Genomic DNA, 22769 nt, shown 5'->3' with positions numbered 1-22769 from the left:
CTGCCATCAGGTGGACTGGGTTCGCTAGGCCCATCAACTCTGTTTGCCTCAAGATTCCTGCCCCTTGGTCCTGGAGGCTCATTTTTTAGTAAGTCAAAAGATTATCTTGTGAGGTCAGATACCCTCTACTGCCTCCCTTGCATTGCTCTTGATCTAGTGATCTTGGTCTTGGTCTCTGGATCTTGCCGTAACAAGTTCAGTGTAGGTTTTAGGGTGGTTTTGAAGGAAGAGGGAAGATTGCTCATACGTCCACTGGGTCAAGGAAGGCCAGAGACTAGACTCAGCCTAGAATTCAAGTAAGTGTTGATCCAGAAAAGCCCAGATGATGTCGCCATGCCTAGATAACAAGGTTGGTTCTTATCCTCCTGCAAAGAAAGGACTTAGGGGGGAAAAACAAAACAAAACAGTACCTTCTAAGCCCCCACAGCATTCTAGGGTTGGAATTTGATGGGGAAAAGAGAAGCTTTCAGATCTCACTTAAAAGAAGGTGGCAAAACAAGGGAATGCATCTCCCAGTCCCCATTTGAGCTTCTGTCTCAAGTAAGGTGTGCAGTTATTTGCAGAGGTTTAATCAGTTTAATAGAATCACAGAAAAGCTTGAATGAACAGGGAAAGGGACATATTAAAGCAAACATAAGGTAGTAAAAAGAAAATCCATTCCGAGTTGTGGGTGGGTAACTCAGTGTTTAGGCCCTAGTTTTTATTGCATCTCAACACTGGGAGACCAGCAGCTCTGAGGTAGGCCTGGTGATGACAATATCCATTAAAGTTAATTTCCTGATAGAGGCCACTTAAATCTGATTGTTGTTTTAATTTGTTCCACTGTTAATTTCCTTCAGCTTAAATAGAGAAGCTCTCTGCACCTCCCATGGCCAGCATAGGCAGTCCCAGAGAGGTGATATCCATCAATGGCCTTGACCATCTAGAAGTGACCAGCATGGCCACACTGTCTAGGCAGGAGGTGACATCCTTACTTATCGCTAGAACCTCGATGTTACCTGATTTGGAAAATATAGGTGGTCACCTTAAAAGTCTAAAGATACATTGACTTATTAAATGAGAAATCTCTTTCTGTTCCTCAGCAAAGTCCCAAGTTCCACATAGCTCTCAATGGGGAAAATGTGCACCCCAGCAGTGTCCAGAGTAACTACTGGGGTGAGATCCAAGATTTCCAAATTATACATACTCATTTTGTTGTTGGAAGAACTAATATAAACACAGACTAAAACATCAAAGCAAGAGTGAAAAAAAAAATCTCCCAATAATATAGCAAACACAAGGTGTATGACGTATCAGGCCCTATTCGAGATGTTTTACACACAGGAACCTTGTGAGGTAGGTTTCGTTGTTATCTGTGTTACTGCAGATGAGGAAGCACAGAGAGGTAAATTAGGCTAACATCCAGGATTTGAACTAAAGAGGTCTGCCACAGAAGTCTGCTCTTGACCATGACACCGGTGCTTCTCAAATTCTGGTCCCAGCACCAGCAAGCAGCACCAGCAGCCCCTGGATCCTTCTTAGAAATGCACATTCTCAGGCCCCACCTTACACCTGCTGAACTTTGGAGTGGGCCTTTCCGGCGATTCTGACGCACGCTAGTGTTTGAGAACCCCTGCACTGCACCAGGCTACCTCTCCAGATTTTGTTTTGCATCCCGTAAATATTCATCAAGTACCAGTAAGAGGCCGCCCTGTTGGAGATACAGCAAATACAAAAATGCCTTCCCTCGTAGAGCTTACAGCTTAGAGACACTAAGGGACATTATGTACTTTATATACCAAGCTTTGTTACCTCAGGTTGGCAGATTATGTTGCCAGTGAGTGAAAATGGCAAGTATGCTGAAACTCAGCATTCTACCCGCTGATGGGCAAGTGAAGGAACCGCTGCATAAGGAGTTTAGTGACTTCTCGGGGGACATGACTGTTCATAATTCAAAGGCAGGTTTAAAACCCAGCGTCTTGGTGTCCGATTTAGTGTCTTTCTCCTGTGCTCTGCTGAGCATGCTTTCCTGAGCCACTTCACCCTGCATCTTGTCAGGGGGGAAAATCATGAAGTTTATAGACAGGCTGTCCTGAAACCAAATCCCTGCTTGGCCGCTTCTATATTTACCCCGCGCAGGTTACCTTGGGGAGTTTGACGTTGTTGGTAGGGGCAAAGCTGGAGATTCCAACCCCCGGTTACTTCTAGCTCATAAAACGGAGAGAGACTCCAGTCTAGGGAAGAGAGATGAATAGTGGTGGGTAGTCAGCCTTTGTTGGCCAGCCAAGTGTCATTGCTCATGGACTTGGCAAGCTTCCTGTTCTTCACGTTTGTGAAGATTTCAGGAAATATGTTTTTCTGTCTTTCTCCCTATGGTATACTTAGCCAGAGTCCTCAGAAGACCACAGAGTTTGTCTATATAAAGTATTCTTCCAAATGTAGTCACTGCAATGGAATACCACTGCCACAGGTTCAAAGTTTTCTGTTGTAAGAGCCAGCAAAAATTTGACTCTAGAAATTTCCATTTGCTGACGAAGTCAGACAGGGCCACTTTCAATACTGTTTATTAAAGGGCTTTGAGAAGAAGGTATTGGACCAGCTAAAGGCTGTGGCCACGACACACAGGAGATGGTGTGTCATCAGATAAAGAGTAAAGGTGGCCGGGGAAGCGTGAGGGATAAAAATTCCATTCCCCTTACTTTCTAAAACACTGGCACCAACAACGAAGTAAGCAGAAATGTGTTCTTTGCAGAATTAATAACTCAGAAAATCTGCAACCACGAGCCCCTTAGGAACTCACTAGAAGTCCTGCTAACTCTGATTTGACTTGTGATTGTGGCACGCTCTCCTGGCCCCAGAGGAGCCTGGGCGGCAAATGTGCAGGGGAGACCGAAACGTTGGAACTGTGGGCTTTGGAGGCAAACAGAGTTTGGCTCCCAGCTTTGCCAGTCAGATATGTGACCCTAATCAAAGGATTTGAACACCATCAGCCTCACCTCATTTGATCATCTGTAAAATGGAGAGGATAACAGTCCTATCTCTTAGGGCTGTTGTGAGGCTAAAAGCAGCTAATGTATAGAAAGCACCTGACAGATGACTCTGTAATGGTTCGGGTAGTGATAGAGTAACAACAATCAAATCGAATTATCACACTTACTGAGAGCTTCCTATATGCCAGGCATGGATTGAAGCATCTCATAGGTATTAATTTGCTTAAACCTTACTGTTAACATTGGATATAGACTGTGTTATGTCCCATACACTCAGACAACCAGGGAGAGTTTAAAAAGTGTCATTTTTTAAAGATTTTATTTATTTATTTGACAGAGAGAGAGAGAGACGAGAGAGGGAACACAAGCGGGGGAGTGGGAGAGGGAGAAGTAGGCTTCCTGCTGAGCAGGGAGCCCGATGCGGGGCTCAATCCCAGGACCCTGGGATCATGACCTGAGCCGAAGGCAGACAACTTAACGACTGAGCCACCCAGGTGCCCCGAAAAGTGTCATTTTTAAGCAGAACCAGAGATAGACCTGGGTTTGGGTTAATATGAAAGAAGTGATTTCAATTTTAAAATCTCAGCATCTTTAAGGTCAATTACTGATCCGGGATGATAAATCAGGACGATCTGTGGATTCAGGTGTTCCCAGTATAGAACCATGCCCCCTGGAGGTAAACACACATCTATTTGAGATTCACAGCCCTGCCTTCCTTTTTCATCTCACCTCTGCTGTCCAGAGGCCATAGGAGCTGAGTTGTTGATGGTAAAAGAGAGAAGCTCCGTGACACTTTTTAAACTCTCCCTGGTTGTCTGAGTGTATGGGACATAACGGTCTATCTCCAATGTTAACAGGGTGGTCCCAGTATAATCACAAGGGTCCTTGTGAGAGGAGAAGCAGGAGGGTGAAAGTGAGAGAAGGAGATGTGACCACAGAAGCAAGTAGATTGATGCAGGACCCAGAGCCAAGGAATGCTGGCAGCCTCTGGAAGCTGGAAAAGACAAGGAAATGGATTTTCCCTCTAGAGCCTTCGAAAGCCACCAGCCCTGCCAGTCCCTTGATTTTTAGTTCAGTGAGACTGATTTTGGACTTCTGACTTCCAGAACTGTAAGATAATAAATTTGAGATGTTTCAAGCCACTAAATTTGCGGTAATTTGTTATAGCAGCAGTAGGACATTGATACACCAGGATAAAGTAAAGCTGATTTCCTCGGAAGTGTGGATGAATCTTTCTTCAGTCTTTTTGAAAAAAGACCCATGTTGACTTTATCATTCTCTGTTGCAAAAGTGGGAAATTTCCAAATTCAGCTTCAAGAGACTCGTGAGAGGGAAGGGCCGGGGAAGAAAAGAAAGGGGTGATGCAGGCCATCAGGGCCTGCCCATGGGGCCGTGTTATCCTAAGTGACTTTTAAGGAGATTGGTTTCCAGGGTTTGTTTGGCATGGTGATGAAACAGGGGTCTCTGTGCCTTTGGAAATCCTTCACCTCTCTTCATCTCAGTTTCCACATCTTAGAATAAGGTTAATCTTAACCTCTACCTGCATTAAATGATTTCTTATATGTAAAGTGCTCAGAACAGTACCTGACACATCATACACTTTACATACATGTTAACTACCATTAATAGGCATGATAGAGAACAGTGCAACAGGATTGGTAGGGGCCTCATATGTTTGGAACATGTTCAGTTACATCAAATTCAACAGATTTCTGCAGGGCTTCTCAGAGTCTTTACTATGATAAGGTTCACCTTATGCCACCAAAGTGGAAGGGAAATGCAGCAAGTAGCATTTCTCAGACTTATTTAACCCTAGAACCCTTTGTGATCCTGAACAATCTCAACAGATCCAATCTACTGGGCATGCTGTGGGAAATAGTGCCCTGGAAAGCTACCTGGAAGGAAACCTCAGTTGCTGCGTCCAACTCATAGTCTCCTGCCCCTGGTCCTGGAGCCTCCATCCAGCTGGGGCCAGGAGAGCCTTGTGCCCAGTATCCAGAGTTGAAAAGCAGGCCTTCTTCCAAGCTCACCTCGTTCGAGGTGGTGGTGGAGCTCTGGTGCTATCCTTGTCATTGTATGTTGTCAATAGGAATTAGCTTGGCTCCTAGGGACTCACCTGGGAACCTGGCTTTGTTTCCGCACCATGACACTTGACCGGTTCCAACCAGGCAACCTGCAAACAGTTTGGAATACAGTCAGTTCCCAGTTTGGGGACCAAAGGGCTCAGCTTCAAAGTGATGCTGATAATTTGGGAGCAAATAACCAAGAACTTATATATATAAATAGTTATTCTACTACACAAAGTTAGCAATTTTCAAAGAGGAATTGTGTGAGTACTTTATAGGTTGGACGTAGAACATTTAGTTGTGTTCATTCTGGGGCATATGTTTATTTTTTTTATTTTTTTTTAAAGATTTTATTTATTTATTTGACAGAAAGACAGCGAGAGAGGGAACACAAGTAGATGGAGTGGGAGAGGGAGAAGCAGGCTTCCCACGGAGCAGGGAGCCCGATGTGGGGCTCAATCCCAGGACCCTGGGATCATGACCTGAGCCGAAAGCAGACACTTAACGACTGAGCCACCCAGGCGCCCCATCTGGGGCATATGTTTAAAAAAAACCAACAAAACAAAACACCATGGTGTCAAAAAAAAAAACACAACACACACTGTGGTGTCATTACTTAACATAGGCACACCTTGTATATAAACACAGGAAATTTAATTTCTGGGGAATTTCATTTCAAGAAATCATGCCTGACTCACATAAAGACACCTTTCAAAATAGAAGTATAACATTTAGTTAAGCTCAGGCTTTTTTGTTGTGTTTAGTTTTGTTTTGAGAGCTATAAAGAAGTAAACTATAACCCTCTTTATTTTTAGCAGACATCTCTAAAAAACCTTGAACAGTGTTCTATTTATAAAACAAAGAGTCTGTTTTCACACAAACTTGCTTAGACTCTTACTAGAAAAAGAGCAGGACAGAGTATCAGAAAAATAAAATGTTTCTTTTTCAAGATTTCTTGACTTCATCAGCAACTCTTTAAGAAACGAGACAATTGACCTGATTTTTTGTCTAATGAGAGGTCACCTGGAGGTGGATAAATTGTGCTTAATATTCTGACTGAGGAGTTTGGAACTGAATGCGTAACATGCTGGGGGAAAAATGTGAAATTTGAAATGAGAGTATAGTCTGGCTTTTTTGTGCTGCTAAGTGAAAGACAACAGACCTAAATAATTCTCTGGTTAACTTATTTCACTATCACATTATATAGAACACTTATAATTTCATCATCCTTCAAGGCATTAAAAAAAAAGGAGAAAACTTGGTTGAGTTAATTCAATGGTTATAAATGATTCTAGAAACTGAAAATAAGTGAACCAGTTCCACTCAAATGTACTGTTGGGAGCATTGTTCCACCCTCTACTTTATCTTCCTGATCAATTATTTCATGCTATTCCTCTAATCTTTACAATAATAATAAAGTCAACATTTATGTAATGCTTCTTATGTGCAAAAGCACCCAGCTAAGAACTTTACATGGATTACTGAATTTAAGTTTTCTCAACAATGTATCGATGAGGCAGATACTTTAATTATCTCCATTTTACAGATGAGCAAACTGAGACGGAGAGAGGTGTTAGCGCCCTTTAGGACAGGGGTCGGACCGCAGAGCCGAGCCGTTAAGGGCTGCCCAGTTCTTTGAACCAACAGCGCACACCTGCTGGGCGCCAGGGGCTCGCTGTGGAGTCAGAGACTGATCTCCATTCTGTGTTTTCATGGCAAAAACCTGAGAAAGCTTGGGACTCCAAGGAAAATCCCATCCCACCCTAAACCAAAAGAACAGCTTTCTTATTTTTCTTCACATTTTCCCCAGTCCTTGCTCACCCCAGGAAGGGTTATATGTGACCTCCTTCAGATTCTACCTGATATTTCCATTTGCACACCCCATTGTCTGTTTACCCGGCTGTCCCCCACCCCTTTCATCTCCAGTTCCAATCTTCCCTTAACACGGAACTTGGGGTGCAGTAATAGTTCAGCAAATGTATGATGAGCTGAGTGAAAGAACGTGCCTACATGCAGATTGTACATAGATTTAGGCACTGAGCGCTTTTTCAAGCAGTATTGTATCTTAAGAACTTTCTGTGTTGCTACTTAGGCTTGATAATTAGCACTTACATGATATACATTTTATTGGATATTCCAATAATGGTAATTGTCTTAACCATTTCTATTTTTATGCAGAGTTGAGGATATACTTGTTTCCAATATTTTGCACTTATAAATAACACTGCAGTGAACAACTTTGTGCTTGGCATTTTTACTCACTTTGGGATGATTTCATTAGGGTATAAGCCCTAAACTGGGATTTCTGAGTCATAGTACAAATACTTCTGTGGCCTGCGCCGGTGTCGTGCAATATAAATATAACATGAACCGAATATGTAATTTTAAATATGCCTCATTAATAAGTGAAAAAGGGTAAAATTCGCTTAATAATATATCTTATGTAACCCAGTATATCCAAAATATTATCATTGAAACATGCAGTCGGTATAAAAATTTAGATATTTTTACATTTGTTTTTTCTGTGAAGTATCCAAAATACAGCATGACTTTCACATTTTTGGTACATCTCAAGCAAGACGAGCCACATTTCTAGTGCTCAGGAGCCACATAGTGGCTATTGTATTTGGCAGCACGGGCCTCTGAGACATAAAATCCAGTATTTCTAAATCGCCTTTGTTTTTTAAAAACTCAGACCTTCATCTGTCTTGCCCCATTCCAACCTCTAGTCACACATATTATTTGGATCACTGCCTTGGGCGCTTATTCTAAACTCTCTTTTGCTTTTTTCATTATTACGAATATTTTCTTGACATCTATGATGTAACAGGCATTGTGCCTATTGGGGACACAGATCTTAGGGACAGCAATGTGAATAGGGCATGGCTCACAATCCATTGAGGAAGATAGACATACCCATAACACAACTCTGACAACTTGTTGGAATGAGGTGGGAAATAAGTTAAAACACGCACATGCATCACGTGCACAAGCCAGTGGTAATGCAGAATATGATAAATTCCACAATGACAATTAAAGTGTTGAGAGGATCCGGCAAAGCTTCTTGGGGGATATATGAGCTGAGCCCTAAGGGGCAGAAGTAGGGAAGAACAATGCTGCCTGTGACTATCTGGTTATCCCAACCAGATGGCAGGTTGGGATGGTCTCGCGTTGCATTTCGATCTCCCCGAAGCGCCTTTGCCAAGGCCGTGCAGTGGAAGGGGCTTGATAATGGTGGCGGAGCCCAATTAATAATCTATGGTTGGCTGGCACGGGGAGGGAGACACCCAGGTCTGTCTACATGCTTTAACCTCTGAACTGAAGACGCAGCTCCAGCTTCTCACTCATCCCCCTGATTGTGTGTACAGCCAGTTTGCACTCACAGTTTTCTCACTGGACTCAATTGGTCTGGACCACAACTAGTCATTTAGAGCCAAAATGGTAGATCAGTGGGGGCCAACACTTTAACTTACATCCGACCTCCTTGTCACTTACTCCAGCTCTTCTGAGCTCTTCAAGCAGCACAAAGGCACCACAGACAGCCAGTGACATGGGAATTAGAAGGCATTTTCTCTTTAGCAACTCGCTCATACCGGCCTTTGTTTGACAACCTTGCGAGTTGCATAAGAATTGTCCCTGTGGCACAGTGAAGGAAACAGGAGATCAGAGAGGTTACCTGCCCAAGGTTATATAGCAAGTAAGTTGGAAGAGCCAGGGCTGGACCTCATGTCCTCTGACTCTAACTCATTGCCTTCTCATCATCCGAAGCCGGCTCCTCTGTACTGAAATATTAACGCTCACTGCTTTCAAATGGGTCACTCTAATTCTTTGGTATTTACATCCTAAATCTGAGCAATGGAGAGAAGGTACACCTTGTGGCGATACGAAGAAGATAAAGTAGGCAACAAAGAGCCAAGGGCTTGAAGATAACTAATATTTATAATGATGTTAACATTCATGATGATGACAAAAAGAGCTAAATTTAATTCTTAATATCGGGCAAGCATCCTGCCAGATGCATTATATATATTATCACATCCAGTCCTCACAATGAACCTGTGTGGTTGCCATTGTTAACCTCCACTTTATAGATGGAAAAAAGGAGATGAGGTGGAAGAAATTGTCCGACATCCCATTGCCGAGTAGAAAGCAGTCCGAATCTGAAACCAGACTGGTCTAAGTTTTAACCCTGCAAATGTAGTCATGCCACCTCAACCGAAGGCAACCGCGGGCAAGTCACTAAAATTCTGTATGCTGTTTTCTCTTAAATGAATCCCTTGCTCACCACTTGGGGTTATCGTGAACTAAGAAAGGTGGGAATGATTTCTATTAAGTAAGTACTATGCAGATATATCACATTATCCACAATGAAACAGGTTCCTCAGTAAAATGAAAAATGAGCCACCACCAGCAGAGTAGTGCTTGGCAGATAGCAGGTGCTCAGTAAACATGTATTGAATTACCTGAATGAATAAAAGACTTCTGCTGCTAAAGATGCCTTTCTCTTCCCACAAACTGTCTTGTGGGGAGGGGAGAGAAAGAAAGCAAGCCCTGTCAGCCTCCTGAGCAAACATCCCCACAGTGCTCCACCCCCTGGGGAAACTGCCTCGCAGTCCGAGTAGAGTCTAAGTAGACAATGAATCTGTCCATCCATATCCAACTTGCATTTGGCTGTATGAAGATTTTACACCAAATAATTATTTCTTTCCAAATGATATTAATCAGTAGTGAAAAAGTAGAAAATAGTAGACAAACAGAAGGGAAAAAAATCATCCCTAATCCTCCTCCCACCCCCAAGATAACCATTCAGTGTGTTGGTCTGTGTCTTTTTTCTAAGCATTTTTTGCATACTTGAATTCATACTGATATGCAAATTAATACTTTGCTTCTCCATTGACCATCAAGGTAGACACATTTTTTCATGAAGTTACAAACCCTTTATGAATGGTCCCTCTTAATTCAGTTGACAAATACTTAAGCGTCTGCTTTGTTCCGGGTGCTAGGGATACAGTGGTGAACCAGACTGAAGTCACCGAACTTCCAGTCTTCCTTGTTATGGTTAATGAATGACTGCATGGTATTTTATTGTCCACTTATTACTTATTCTTTTGGGATCTATTTTTCAGGTGGCAGGCTTTCTTGCCAGTGTGAACCTCCCCAGCTATTGCCCCGTGAGGCCCCCCCAAAATGAAATAGTATAAAAAGAAACCAGCATTATCAACATAAATGTGTGACAATGCACACTCATACAGACACATTCTCAAATAAACTAAGCCTAATAAAATGTTGTAATATCCTCTGGTTGGGGGCCCAGATTTCATCAGGCCATCCCGCCTGTTAACAGCAGTTCTTGAGTTCACTATGTACCAAGACAAAATGCCATTAATTCTGAACCCACTTTTCCTCCTTTTCTTGCTCTTTTGGGAAATCTGAGTTAGGAAACCCTTCCTCTACCTACTAGGTTTCTGTGACACGTCTGCAGGGTAGAAAAGGAGGAGGGGGAGGTACACGTGCTCTCTGCCAAGTTGCCTGAGTACTTGGCAATCTTCCTGTCTCCTCCCATCCTGTCTGTCCTGTGCTTTGGAACCAGCCAGGCATGTGACACACATTGCCCTCACAAGCTCAGTCTTCAGTAGGATGTGGTTTTGTGTTTTGTGGCCCTGGCTTCAGCTGCCCAGCCTTATTAAGGAGTATGCAGGAGGAAATGGAAGGAAACCTCCCCCAAAAGTGCTGCCAAGTATGCTCCCGGTCACCTGGTGGCCTGGGGGCCAGTCTTCCCTTGAAATTGCTGGATGAATTCTCAGATCATTCTGGTGTTCCCCACGTTCCTCTGGAATTAGAGTACTTAGAAATGAAGGGCTTCTATCCAGGGCAGCCTTACCTGTGAGATGGTGAGCTGTGGGTTTATCCTGGAAACTGTATTCAATTTTGGATTCCCAGCACCTACCTTGCCAGAACCTAGCTCACGACAGGCATCCAGGTTATGTTTGTTGAATGAGTAATTGCCCCACAAGTACCAGACTGAGCCCATCCTCCCTGGGCGTTCAACTCAGTAACCTCACACTTCCCAAAGCAAGGGACCCCATGTCTCCCTGTGGCCAAGCTTAGTGCCTGACACATCCTAGACTTTCAGAAACCTTAAATGAAAAATTGTATGATGTATAGCTACACGATGGGATAGTATTGAGCCATAAAAAGGAGTGGATTTCTGATACATGCTACCGTGCGGATGAGCCATGAACACATTGTACCAAGGGAAAGAAGCCAGACCCAAAAGGACAAATGTGGCAGGATTCTTCCTCCGTGAGACACCTGCAGTAGTCACGTTCACAGAGACACAAAGTGGAATGGTGGTTGCCAGGGTCTGGGGGGAGGGTACGGAGAGAGGGAATGGTTGTTCGTGGGCACAGAGCTTCTGTTTGGGATGATGAGAAAGTTCTGGAGCTGGATGGTGGCCATGGTTGCTCAACACTGTGAGTGTATTGAATGCCACTGAATTATACACTTTTAAAAAAAAATGGCTGAAGTCGTAAGTTTCACGTTATATATAGTTTACCACAATTTTAAAAATCACCAAAAAAGAAAAAAAGAGGAATGCTCCTTTTCTTTTCTACTCCTTGCCATCCACTGAGCCTCCGTTTTTCTTTTAAACCCGGGAGAGTTGGCTGATACCCTCTTTGAGGAATTCTCCCTAATGGGGGTTAAAGAGCAATGCAGGGCCCATTTTCTGGTCCGGGCACCCTGGTATTGGTCCTCTAATTTCCTCAGCCACAAAACAAAATGCTGTTTCTGGATGCACCTGGGCATGCCCCAAATCTGCTTCACCTGCTCCCCAAGACAGAGGTCCTGCTGTGACCCCTCCTCTGCCCTGTCAGGCTCTTCGCATGACAGATGAGTGGAGTCTCCCACACCGCTCAATGGGAAGGCAACAGAAGCTTTAATGTTACTTTTAACAATTCAAGGCACACCAGGTTCGAAAACAGGTCGTAGTGGGTTTGGTTTTTTTCTTGGTTCCTAAAGCAAACTCCACTTACACCATCTCCTTTCCAGCAGGGGAAAGGAAAATGGGTAGCAGAGGCTTAATTCTGATACTTGTTCCCTTATTCGTTACCGAAAAAGGGTCACAATTGGCGTGTTTGTAAAGACCGCAGGCCTTTGGTTTGTGAAGGCCCTGCTCACAGCTCAGGGGCCTCAGGTGACCCCCTCAGGTGAGATTTGTTCCCATGCTGTCCCCAGCATGCAGACCGCATTATTCACCCCGGCCTGCCCTTTATCAGAACAGTATGTGTTGTCATCCCAGGGCCCTCATAAGGAAAGAGCGCATTACAAAGTCACAGGGAAGAGATGGGACTAGACAGCTGGGGTGAGAGAGAAGCCGGCACTGCCCCTTTGAGGCAGCTGAGCCTGTGGTTTGGGCCAGGCGGGCTTCCCAGGCAGCTGCACGGGGCTGTAAATCTTGCCCCGAAGTTAAGCTGTCCCTCTCTCTCCTAGCCTCGGCAACTGGTGTGTGTGGGTCTCCTCGCTGCACAAGGTGTGACGTTCCTCCATGGGCTAATGCAGAGTATCTTTTTAATTGCACGGAAGGGTACTTTCCAGGCTGCCAAGTGGAGGGACTTGGGAGAGAAGGCTGGCTTCCTCACAAACTCCAGAGCTAAGAAGAGCAAAGGAGGCAAGGAAGGGAGTGGGGCAGGTGCCTGCCTTTCGTCTGGATATTCAGGATGACACATCTGGTACTAGAGAAACTGCTATTTCTAACTTATGGGAAGCTTTGCAGTCAAGGGAGGGCTGAGCTGTCAGGTGAGCTAGAGATCAAGAATTATCATGACAGCTTCATGGCATGTGAAGGGGGCTGTGAAGTGCGGTGTGATTTTAACCAGCGGTGGTTAAATTAGCTTCTGCTGGACCCGGTGTGATGTGCCGTCGAGGAGGGGCCGATGGCGGCTGGGAGAGCCAGGCGTGAGCAAGGTTGCAATCCTAAAGTGTGCCATTTAGAAAAGAAAGTGTATGTGGAAACTGGCCCCTGGCTTCTGAATCTTGCTTCCTGGAGATGCCAGGCTGCAGCGATGGTGTTAATTAGTAGCTTGTCCATGCCGCCAGTGAGCCTCCGAGTGCCTTGTTATTAATATTCCGAGGACCCGAAGTCACGCCCTTCCTGGAACTTTCCCAATTTAAGAGCCTGTCAAAATCTAACCACCTGTGAGCTAGCTAAGCAGCCTTGACTAACGTTTTGCCCTGTGCTCTTACATTCCACAGGATTGTCTATGCAAGACTGAGCAAGCGAGCGAGCGAGTGAGTGCCTGTTTGAAAAACTTCCACTCAAAAGTGAGCTGAGGAAGTGCCTTTTAATAAGTAATCAGCTGGAGGAAATCAGGCTCTATCTCGCCATCTAGCAATGCTTGCCTATTCATTGGGGACTCTTCAAAAGTCTGGAGCAGGAGGGCCTATTATTTGATGAGCCGAAGCTTGGGAAATTCTAGAAAGAAAAAGTAACATGAGCGACTGTGTGTGTGTGTATGTACCTGTGTGTATATTGCTAATATATCCTATATATAAATTAAAAGCTGCACATTAACACTCTGTGCCAGTATTCTGCCAAAAGTTTTGCATAAATGATCTGTCTCACTTTACCCACGTAGACAGATATTTTGTTTCTATTTGAAAGATGAGGAGACCGACAAGCCGGTAGACCTGGGACTTGATTGATCTGTGATTCCGTAATCCATGTTCGTACCTCCTGCCTCCAAAACGAGTGTGGCGAACTTCGACAGAACCCGCAGGTCCTCGCAGCTCTAAGTGGCATGGCCAGCACACCAGCTGTGAGCCCTTGCACTTGCCCCTTCACACCTTCCATGCACAGTCCCAGCGGAGCTCACCGGGCTCCCAAGCCTTAATCTTTGCAGGAGGCACTTAGGAGACTGTTTATAACAATCCCGAGTCTTTGGGATGCAGCCTGCCCGGGACCTGTCTGAACATGGGGAATTTGTAGACGTTGACCAGCACGTACCAGAGCTGTGAACCTGAGTAGCCCCCATCTGAGCAGAACAAGTAGGACCTTCTCTTTTCCAAATCCTGCTTTCCCAGGGTGTGCCCAACCCCCACTGATGTGGGTAGGGGAGTGTAAACAGCCATTCACCTGTCCCAACCTCAGATTTATGGTCCAGCAGTTCCCTTCTGTGAACTGCAAACACAGATGACCTTTGCAGCGATTTCATCTCAACCCGCTTCCATATAGAAAACCTGTTTTGTGTTGACATTGTTTGGAACAAGTTCTGCCTACATTAACTCCCTTAGCGCCTGCCCCTGGACTTTCGGCCCCGAGAAGCCAAGTGCCCCTAATTTCGAGAGCTTCCATCCATCTGAGTCTTTGGTCCAATGGCTTCAGGCAGCTGTAGTGCTCCCCTTCCTTCCAGAGTTTTCGAATCCTTCTCTATAAGGGGATGGGTTACGGGTTCTGATTGGCCCACGGGCAATAGGGCGCTTTGTGGGACATTTTCTTACAAGTTGGTTCCCATGTGGTATTTGTTAGTCACAGCTAATTATTAAGTCCTTGGCTGAGGCAATAGACATTGTTCCCCTGGATGCCTCCCCCCACCTCTCCCCCCTCACCCCCCATTGCTACAGAACAAAATCCATTGTGGGGCTCTGGAGGTCGACTGTGCACATATTTTCCAGTGAACCCCTGATGGGCTCACTGCTGGGGTTTCATGTTTCAGGTTGAAACTCAACTGGATAAAGCATTATTCATTGATGCTGACACATTTGGTCTCGGCTCGGTGCAGCTATTTCTTCCACACTGGACTCAGTCCCTTATAGGCAATTTAGGCAGTTCATTGAGAGTGATTCACAGTATTTAGAACATTGATAGTCTGCACAGACTTACCGAATGTTAGGATGTCTTGATCACAGAAGGACCATCAAGTGCCGGGCTTTGCTGGCTTTGCTTAGAAGCAGAGGTCAGGAAGGAGGAGGGAGCCGAGTGAGTGAGCAGGTTCAGAGCCCCTTCTTCCCAGCCCTACAGCCAGAGCACCCCTGCATGAACCTGCTTTGGGTGTGGGGCTCCCGCATGAGATTTCTGCAACCTACAAGCAATCCTGAAATCCAGTAATCAAATCCATGTACTCATTCATTTTTCAGATGAGGAAAGTGGCCCACTGACCATCCCTCTCTTAGCAGAGGTTCACGTGAGTTAGTAAATGGATGCCAGCATGAGAATTAGCACACAGGTCTCTTCTGTGTGCCCCTATTTATTATGGCCATGCTGGGATAATTCTGGAACCCGTCACTGGGCTGCTTTTCCCATTGCCTGGCCACTGTCTTGTGGAAAAGGCCTTATCTGGAGGATCTAAAGGAAGAGAAATTATCCCATAAAAGCCATAATAACATCGTTGAAGTCACACTCCATTTTTACTAAGAGCCACTTCGATCACACAGTACCACGGCACCCCCTGAGGTCGTACAGCGCACAGCCTAAGAGACTGTATGGAGCAGCCCTGTTTTTACTCTGTAAGTGGGGAGTCAAAACCATCATTGGTCTAGCAGGTTTTAGTTCAGCCTTGTGCAAGGGAAAAACAGAGGCTTTGGAGCCAGCAGATCCGTGTTGGAATCCGGGCTCCACTAAACCAATCCTGGGAATATTGACAAGTTACTGGAGATCACTGATCTTCAGCCTTTTTATCTAAAAATAGAGCTGGCAGTATTCAAGGATTGTTAATAATAATTCAAGGATTGTTATGAGTAATTAAGTTTAATAGTCTATGTAAAACCTCTGTGTAAAGCATATCAGGGCCTTGATAAATGTTCCTTTTCTTATAATTTAAATTCTGTCTCAGTCTCATACACATACATACAGGTTTGAGTCAAAATGAAAGCCAGATATTTTTAAAGTTTACCCTTAACTTGGAAACTTCTGGATTTTGTCACAAGCTTAACATTAACCAAATGAAATTTGGGGTCTCCAAAGACAATGGGTTTGTCTTGTTCTTGCAAAGCACTTACAAAACTGAGCACTTCCTGGGGTACTAGGGCTATGGGCTTCCCGAGAAGACCCTGTGAGAGAAAATTAGAAAGACTGAAAATTGAAGTCTTGTTCCTTTGACTTTGGAATCCCCTGGGATGACCTGGGGGTCCAGAGGCTGACTGCCCACAGACAGACTCTAGCAGCGAAATCAGAGTACCAACTACTCATTGTACCAACTACTTGGGTGTGCTTGGGACTCTTTCAAGCCTTCTTTATTTGCCATTCAGACAGAAACCATAGGCCCAGAAGCTTGTTTTCAAAATCTAGGAAAACAGATGTTTTTGCTTATTTTTCTCTCTCTCATGCCAAAATGCTCACTGAGTTTTCACTGGGTTTTGAACTTGCATTTTTTTTTTCTTTTTACTTTTAAGACAGATCGTGGAAAGGGGTCACGGTAAAATGAACGGGAAGGATGGGCATCCCAAACTGGGAAAGGTCTCTTTCAGACTCTAATGAAAATGTTTAAGAACCTGAAGATAGGAAGTCCTAGAAGATAAACGCAAGCAAGATGGACTAATTGAGCCCTGAAAGGGCCCACCTGGCATTACCCCCAGGCCTGTGATGTCTGTGCCTCCCTAGCAGACCGGGATAAGAAAGCAAGCACTGCCTTTTCCTCCGAGGAAACCCAGAGCACAGCGTTTAGCTGAGCAAAGCAGTGTGGCTGCCAAGATCTGTGCTGATTGATTGCACGTGTGCTTCGTGAGACCCGGCGCCACTTACAGCTCCTGGAGGGTAGAGCCAGCCGGCTCAGACCTGTTAGGGACTGTATTAGTGTCCTGTTCGTTGCTGTAACAAATCACCCCAAGTTTAGTGAACCTATTTATGGTCTTCCAGTTGGCTGGTCAGAAGCCTGACATGGGTTTCACTAGGCTAAACTCTGGATGTCAGCGGGGCTCTGTTTGTTTGTTTGTTTGTTTTCCCTGGGGGCTCTGTGGGAGAATTCCTTTTCTTTCCTTAACTTTTCCAGCTTCTGGAGGCTGCCCACGTCCCTTGGCTTCTGTTCCTCCTCCTTCACATGCAGAGCCCAGCAACAGCAGGTTGAGTCCTTCTTACATGACATCACTCCATTCTCCTCTTCTGCCTCCCTCCTCCGCCTTGGGTGGCCCATGTGATTACCCCCTAGATAATCCAGGATAATCTCCCCCGTTTTAAGGTCAGCATGATGAGCTCCCGAACTCCATCATCAGCATCCTTAATTCCTTTTGCCAGGTAGGGTAATATATTCACAGGTTCCGGGGATCAGGACATGGACATCTTTGGGGTGGGAGTGGGTGCAGACATTGTTGCCTCCCGTAAGTACAGAGGTCATTTTTAAGCTAAATACAACAGTTTTATGTATTAGGACTCTTTCACTTGTGGAAACAGAACCTAACTCAAGTTAATAAAAAGAAAAATATTTTATTAGCTTATATACTTGGAAGGAAATGTGTGATTGGCTTTAGGCACAGCTGGATCCATATGTCCAACAAGATCCTCTGGGTACATTTGTTTCTTTGCTTGGCTTTTTTCTTTTTTTCTTTTTTTTTTTTTTTTTGTAATGGTTTGACCCTCAAGCACAGGCTGTCAGCATGGTGGCTGAGACAAAGCTCCCAGGCAATTCCAAGCCTACACAAGGATCCCAGGATCCCAGAGAGGAACCCATGGGCTCTTTTTCAGTAGCACCAGCAAAAGCCTGAGGATGACTCCCAGCTTGGTCATATGTACATCCCTAGACCAGTCTCTGTTCAGAGAGATCCTAGAGCAGCGATGAGTCAGCCTTAGCACAGCACATGTACTGAGAGGGGGAGGGAGAGGTTCTCCAAAGAAAATTCAGATGCCATTACCAAAAGAAGGGTGAAAGAGCTGGGCAGGCAGAAACCATGGGTGTCCACTCCCCATCTCATTGCTGGATTTCAGAACCATGCACCTGATCCCAGTTCAGAGCTCATTTGGCTTCAAGCAACAAGACACTCAAACTTAAAAGAGTACGGGCTCACCCAGAGCAGGTAGGAAGTTAATTCAAGTACCATGTCAGAAGAGGAGTTGTGTGATGGCTAAGAGTATGGGTTTTGGAATCAGATTGTTGGGGTTCATGTCCAGTTTATTGGTTATGTTTACTTGAACGCTCTGTGCCTCGGTTTCCTCATCTGTAAAATGGAGTTAATACTAGTAGCTACCTCATGAGCTCGTTGTGAAATTTGAATGTGTTAATACAAACAAAGTGTTTAGAATAGTTCCTTGACCAAACAGAGTAAGCCCTCAACAATTAATAGCTTTGAAAGTTATTATTGGTATTATAAGTAAGCCCCTGAGGATGGCTTAGGAACTTGGACAATAATTCTAGGAACCAGGTCAGATACTTTCTTGGTTTCACTTTTTTAGCTGGGGCCACACAGTCTGTTATCTCTGGAACTTTCTTTCAAGTGCCTCAGTGGGAACTGAGGTTCTCATTTGTGAGATGGATTTTCACATGGTTTTCAGTTGGCCTCCTTTCACCCTGTCCTTACCTATACATACCCCCCACCATTCTGAGTTCTGAGTCTTGACAGGGTCTGATAGTCTGGCCCATGACTGGCTTTAAATAAGAGTGACCTCATTTGGTTAGCTGTGATTGACCAGGTTGCCTTGGACACAGGGTCACCTCTCAGTAGGCATGGAAAGTTCAGCTTAGCCAGAAAATTGACCAGCTTGTCTTTTGCATGTATGCACTAGCAAATTGGAGTTTTCCTACAGAAGGGGAAAGAGTCATTTTCAGAAAATAAAGGTTATAGCTAGATGTTCGGGAGTAGGACAGCACTGGGAACTGCTTTGCTCTGATGTGATTTAGCCAGTAGTATTTGTAGAGAAAAATTGGTTATTCTCATGTTATTATAAATGGTACACGCATGTTCAGCTCCAATTAGAGGTGCTCACAGGATGGACCAAAACCCCACTCACTTCTGCATGAAGCAGTCAGTCTCAGAAACTCATTCGTGAAGCAGAAGTTTCCAAGAGGGTAGACTGCTTACCTTCCCTGCCAGGAGAGCGGATTCCAGAATGACCCCCCAGATTTTCCTTTTAATGACAGGAGGAAAAGCCCACATTTGCTCTTTGTTCCCTGTCCCCCCTCTCACCTGTCAGAGCCCCGATATTTTTTCAGCGTTCCCAGTCCAGGCTGTTCAGAACATCTCCCTGTACAGGGGTTCACGCTGTGCCTTCAGAGCACTTGCCTTTTCGCCAGGGAGGCTAGTAAGAATCCTTCTGGGGAAGCAGTGTCACAGTGATGGGGAGGAAGGAGTACTGATGGAATTTCTGATCTCTGAGATACTGCAGGAAGGGTGGAAATGCTTTGGATTGGGACTAGGCATCTTAGGAAGCATGGAGATTTAGGGGAGAAGACAAAGCATTGTTAAAATTTTGATAGAGGTCTGCTGGGAAAGTCTCCACTGTAAAGACTCTTGTGCCCCTTTCTGGTTGAACAATTCGCCGGCTCCACACTTGCTTTCAAATGCCCTGGTTTTGAAGCAGTCAACAAAAAAGCATCCTGCTGCCAGGGCCAACCATCAAAAAGAGAAAAGAGAGCAATGCAAACCGTGCGGGGAATGTGCGAGAGAGAAATATTGTAGAGCGGAAACGCGGCTCTGCTGGCCTGATATCGTGTGCATTATCTCCCCCAAAGGACCCCGTGGTTTAATGGATGGGGCTTTAACCTGCCCAGAGGTCAGTCTCTGCTGGACAAGTGGAACCTCATCCCTGAGGGCATTGACATACTCATGACCCACGGACCTCCTCTAGGTAAGTGAAGCAAAGGTTGTCCTTTTGTCATAAGAGATGCCTTTTTTCATAATAATAAAACATAATAAATGCTTCAGGGATATAATCGTTTTCCTTCAAAAAATAAAAAGTGAACACAAAAAGAAAAGTCAATGTCTTTAAAAGAAACCAGTATGATAATTAAACTCAGCAGTTCTGCTGGGCTTACAGGTGTTCTTGAAATTAAATTTTTTTATTTAGTTGAGTCAGGGAAAATCAAATGAGTATGGAGTACCACAGTCTTTTGAGCTTGATCATTTATTTTAAGAACTGTACTCACTTAGGGGTGAGGGAGGTGGAGTGGGGAATGGAAGGAAGACATAGACATAGACCTCCCAACCAGCGGGCTTGCGAAGGAATGAAATGATGGAAACTTTTGTTTAAAGTAGCTCATTTGGGGTGTTTGGGTGGCACAGTTGGTTAAGCATTTGGCTCTTGGTTTTGGCTCGGGTAGTGGGATTGAGCCCCCCATTGGGCTCCGTGCTCAGCACGGAGTCTGCTTGGGATTCTCTCTCCCTCTCCCTCTGCCCCCCTTCTCTTTCTCTCTCTCTCCTCCCCCCAAAGATAAGGTAAAGTAGCTCATTTTCCTTTTCCATAAAGATTTCCTAGGAAATCTTTAAAAGTTTAACACTTGAGCTGATTATAGGAGCAAAGAGTCCTTTTTTCTTTTTTAAAGCTAAGGTGTTAAGTAAGGATTTATGTTGAAAGTTACTTAAAGATACTCATCCTACAGAATCTTTGAACCTACACCCAGTTTAGATCACCCACCAGTGTGCTTCAAAGCCATCTTTAGTTACGCAGATTATGGTCCAGAAGATGATTCTTTGACTTACATAATTATCTTTTAATTATTCAAGAACTTGTTATCTCTTTGGCTTAGCCACAGAACATTTTTCAAATGCTCCTATCACCTTGGTCCCCATCTGTCTGGTATCTATTATGCCAGGACCCTTCCTGTCCAACAAAGGTGTCCTCAGGACATTCAGATACTTCACTTTCTGTAGGAGAGTTTTCTTTTTCTTCAATTGTGATAAAAAACACATAACATGAAATCTGCGCTCCTACTAAATGTCCAAATGTACAGTACTAGCAAAGTTTGGTTTGGAAAAAGGAAGAAAACACTTAATACAAAATAAATTATTCTCACAATTTTTCCCCGTGGTTTGGGGTTGTTGTCCATATCACTTCCCTCCTCTGTCAGCCTGAAAAATAAAAAAATCTAACACATGTCCCCTACTGTGAATTTAATCCTTGTAAATATTATTTCCTCCAACCCACTTAGGACTGCTTTCTTTCCCTTACCAAGGCAGTGCTCTGCGTTTCACATAGAAACAGCCGAAGGGAGGACCAAGGCATGAGTTATAGTGGTACATTTTAACGATAGGGAGAAGCAAGAGAAGAGGAGCCAACCTTGTTGCAGATAGGGAAATTGTCCAGATTTGCACAAGATCTAGCAATTCCTGACTTTTTCAATATTTCAGAATCACCATCCCCATGCTTTTTTCCCTATTCCATCCTGTCGCATCCCATGTTTTAAAAGATTATACTTACCAACAACATGTATCATCCGTAATTAATTAATTTCCCTATTTTGCAGTCATTAGAGACTAACTCCTGAATTGCTAGCTAAATATTCTGATCAGCGTGAGTTGCCCAGCGAGACCTACAGAGAGAGCATCCCAGCCAACTTGATCCTTGGCCTGAGCAGCCTCCTGGGTACAGACATGATTCCCCTTAGGCTGTTTATTGTAAATAAGACTTGGATATTCTCAGCACAGAAACATCTACATGACTCAAGTGTTATTTGGAACACAACTTTGAACAGAACAATTGATTCACAGTTTCATCAAGCCATTAATTTTGGTACAGAAGCCAGTGACAGTAGTAATAAGTCTGAATTCTAGCCTCCGAAGAATTCAGACATCCCAGGAACTTTCCATAGGGAGGCTACCGTCCCTCTCTTTGTAGCAAACATGGAGTAATCCAGAGAGTGGCTGTGCATATAGCAAAGTGAGTTCTTCATCAAGGAGTTCCAAAATAAAAGGTCAGGCACGGTGAAGTTGAACCTTAATCAGTGCATTATCGGGGTTCTTGTGAAAATGCTGGATTGGGGTGTGGGATGGAGATTGGCCTTGAATTCTGTCCTGCTGAGAAGGAAAGCCATCTCTCTATAAGACTTTACTATTATGGTAGAAGCAGGATGCCTTCTCAGGTTGATCGTATATGAGTAAGATATTTTCCCCCTTTGAGAAGAACACATTCATGAGGGAATATGCCGATCACTGTGGATTAAGGATTTTTTCCTTTAACAGAGTTTTGAAACCCCTGGTTGAATTTTTATAGGGCCCCCCTTTTTCATCTGATGTTCTTTCCAACCACTCCCCCTCCCACATCCCAGGTAACATATTTTTACAGAGATGCTCTATTTTCGTTTCTACAGTTTTGCCAAAGTGGAATAAGCTTGTCTGTCGCTTTCTGCCCGATCATTTCTAAATAGTAGAAATCACCTAATGGAGCTATGGTATGGATTCCCACTGATGGCGATTTAGCTGTTAGTCCCACCTGCCTTCTTTACACCCATCCTGCTGAGGCATATGGGTTCCATTTCTGACCATAATCATTCAGATACCTGACTTGTGCTATAATTGATGTCAGTCTTTATGGATTTTCTGCATTAAGCATAGAAGTAAGTGGCTTTTACTTTAAAGGTAGTCAATTAGCCCCAGCTTACGGGATGCCACCACGAGGTCACGTTGTTGCCTATTGCTAGAGATGAGACTGCAGGAGGAGCTTGACAGTTCCAAGCTTTGGTCAGCAGGAACCACCAAAGGTTAAGAGTTGATGTACCTAAGGAGAGCCAGGTATCTGGTGGCCAGTTTACGGACAGCCTCTCCTAAGCCTGTCTTCTCTGAGCCATCTTAGAAGTAAACTGCTATAAGAAAGATG

The 22769-nt window shown here is 44.4% G+C and overlaps 1 protein-coding gene across 6 annotated transcripts in view; it reads left to right on the top strand.

The window, feature by feature from the left end:
- Nucleotides 1-22769, top strand: part of MPPED2 (metallophosphoesterase domain containing 2) — a 170688-nt gene that overhangs the window by 143432 nt on the left and 4487 nt on the right. For all 6 annotated transcript variants that reach the window (XM_032413864.1, XM_032413861.1, XM_032413862.1 and 3 more), the window contains exon 5: nt 19690-19805. In XM_032413864.1, the coding sequence (XP_032269755.1) occupies nt 19690-19805 (116 nt within the window). The remainder of the gene's footprint in view (nt 1-19689; nt 19806-22769) is intronic.

The sequence above is a fragment of the Phoca vitulina genome, unplaced genomic scaffold (genome assembly GCF_004348235.1).
Source record: "Phoca vitulina isolate PV1807 unplaced genomic scaffold, GSC_HSeal_1.0 scaffold16, whole genome shotgun sequence".
Lineage (NCBI taxonomy): Eukaryota > Metazoa > Chordata > Mammalia > Carnivora > Phocidae > Phoca > Phoca vitulina.
This window is presented reverse-complemented; position numbering and strand designations above follow the sequence as displayed.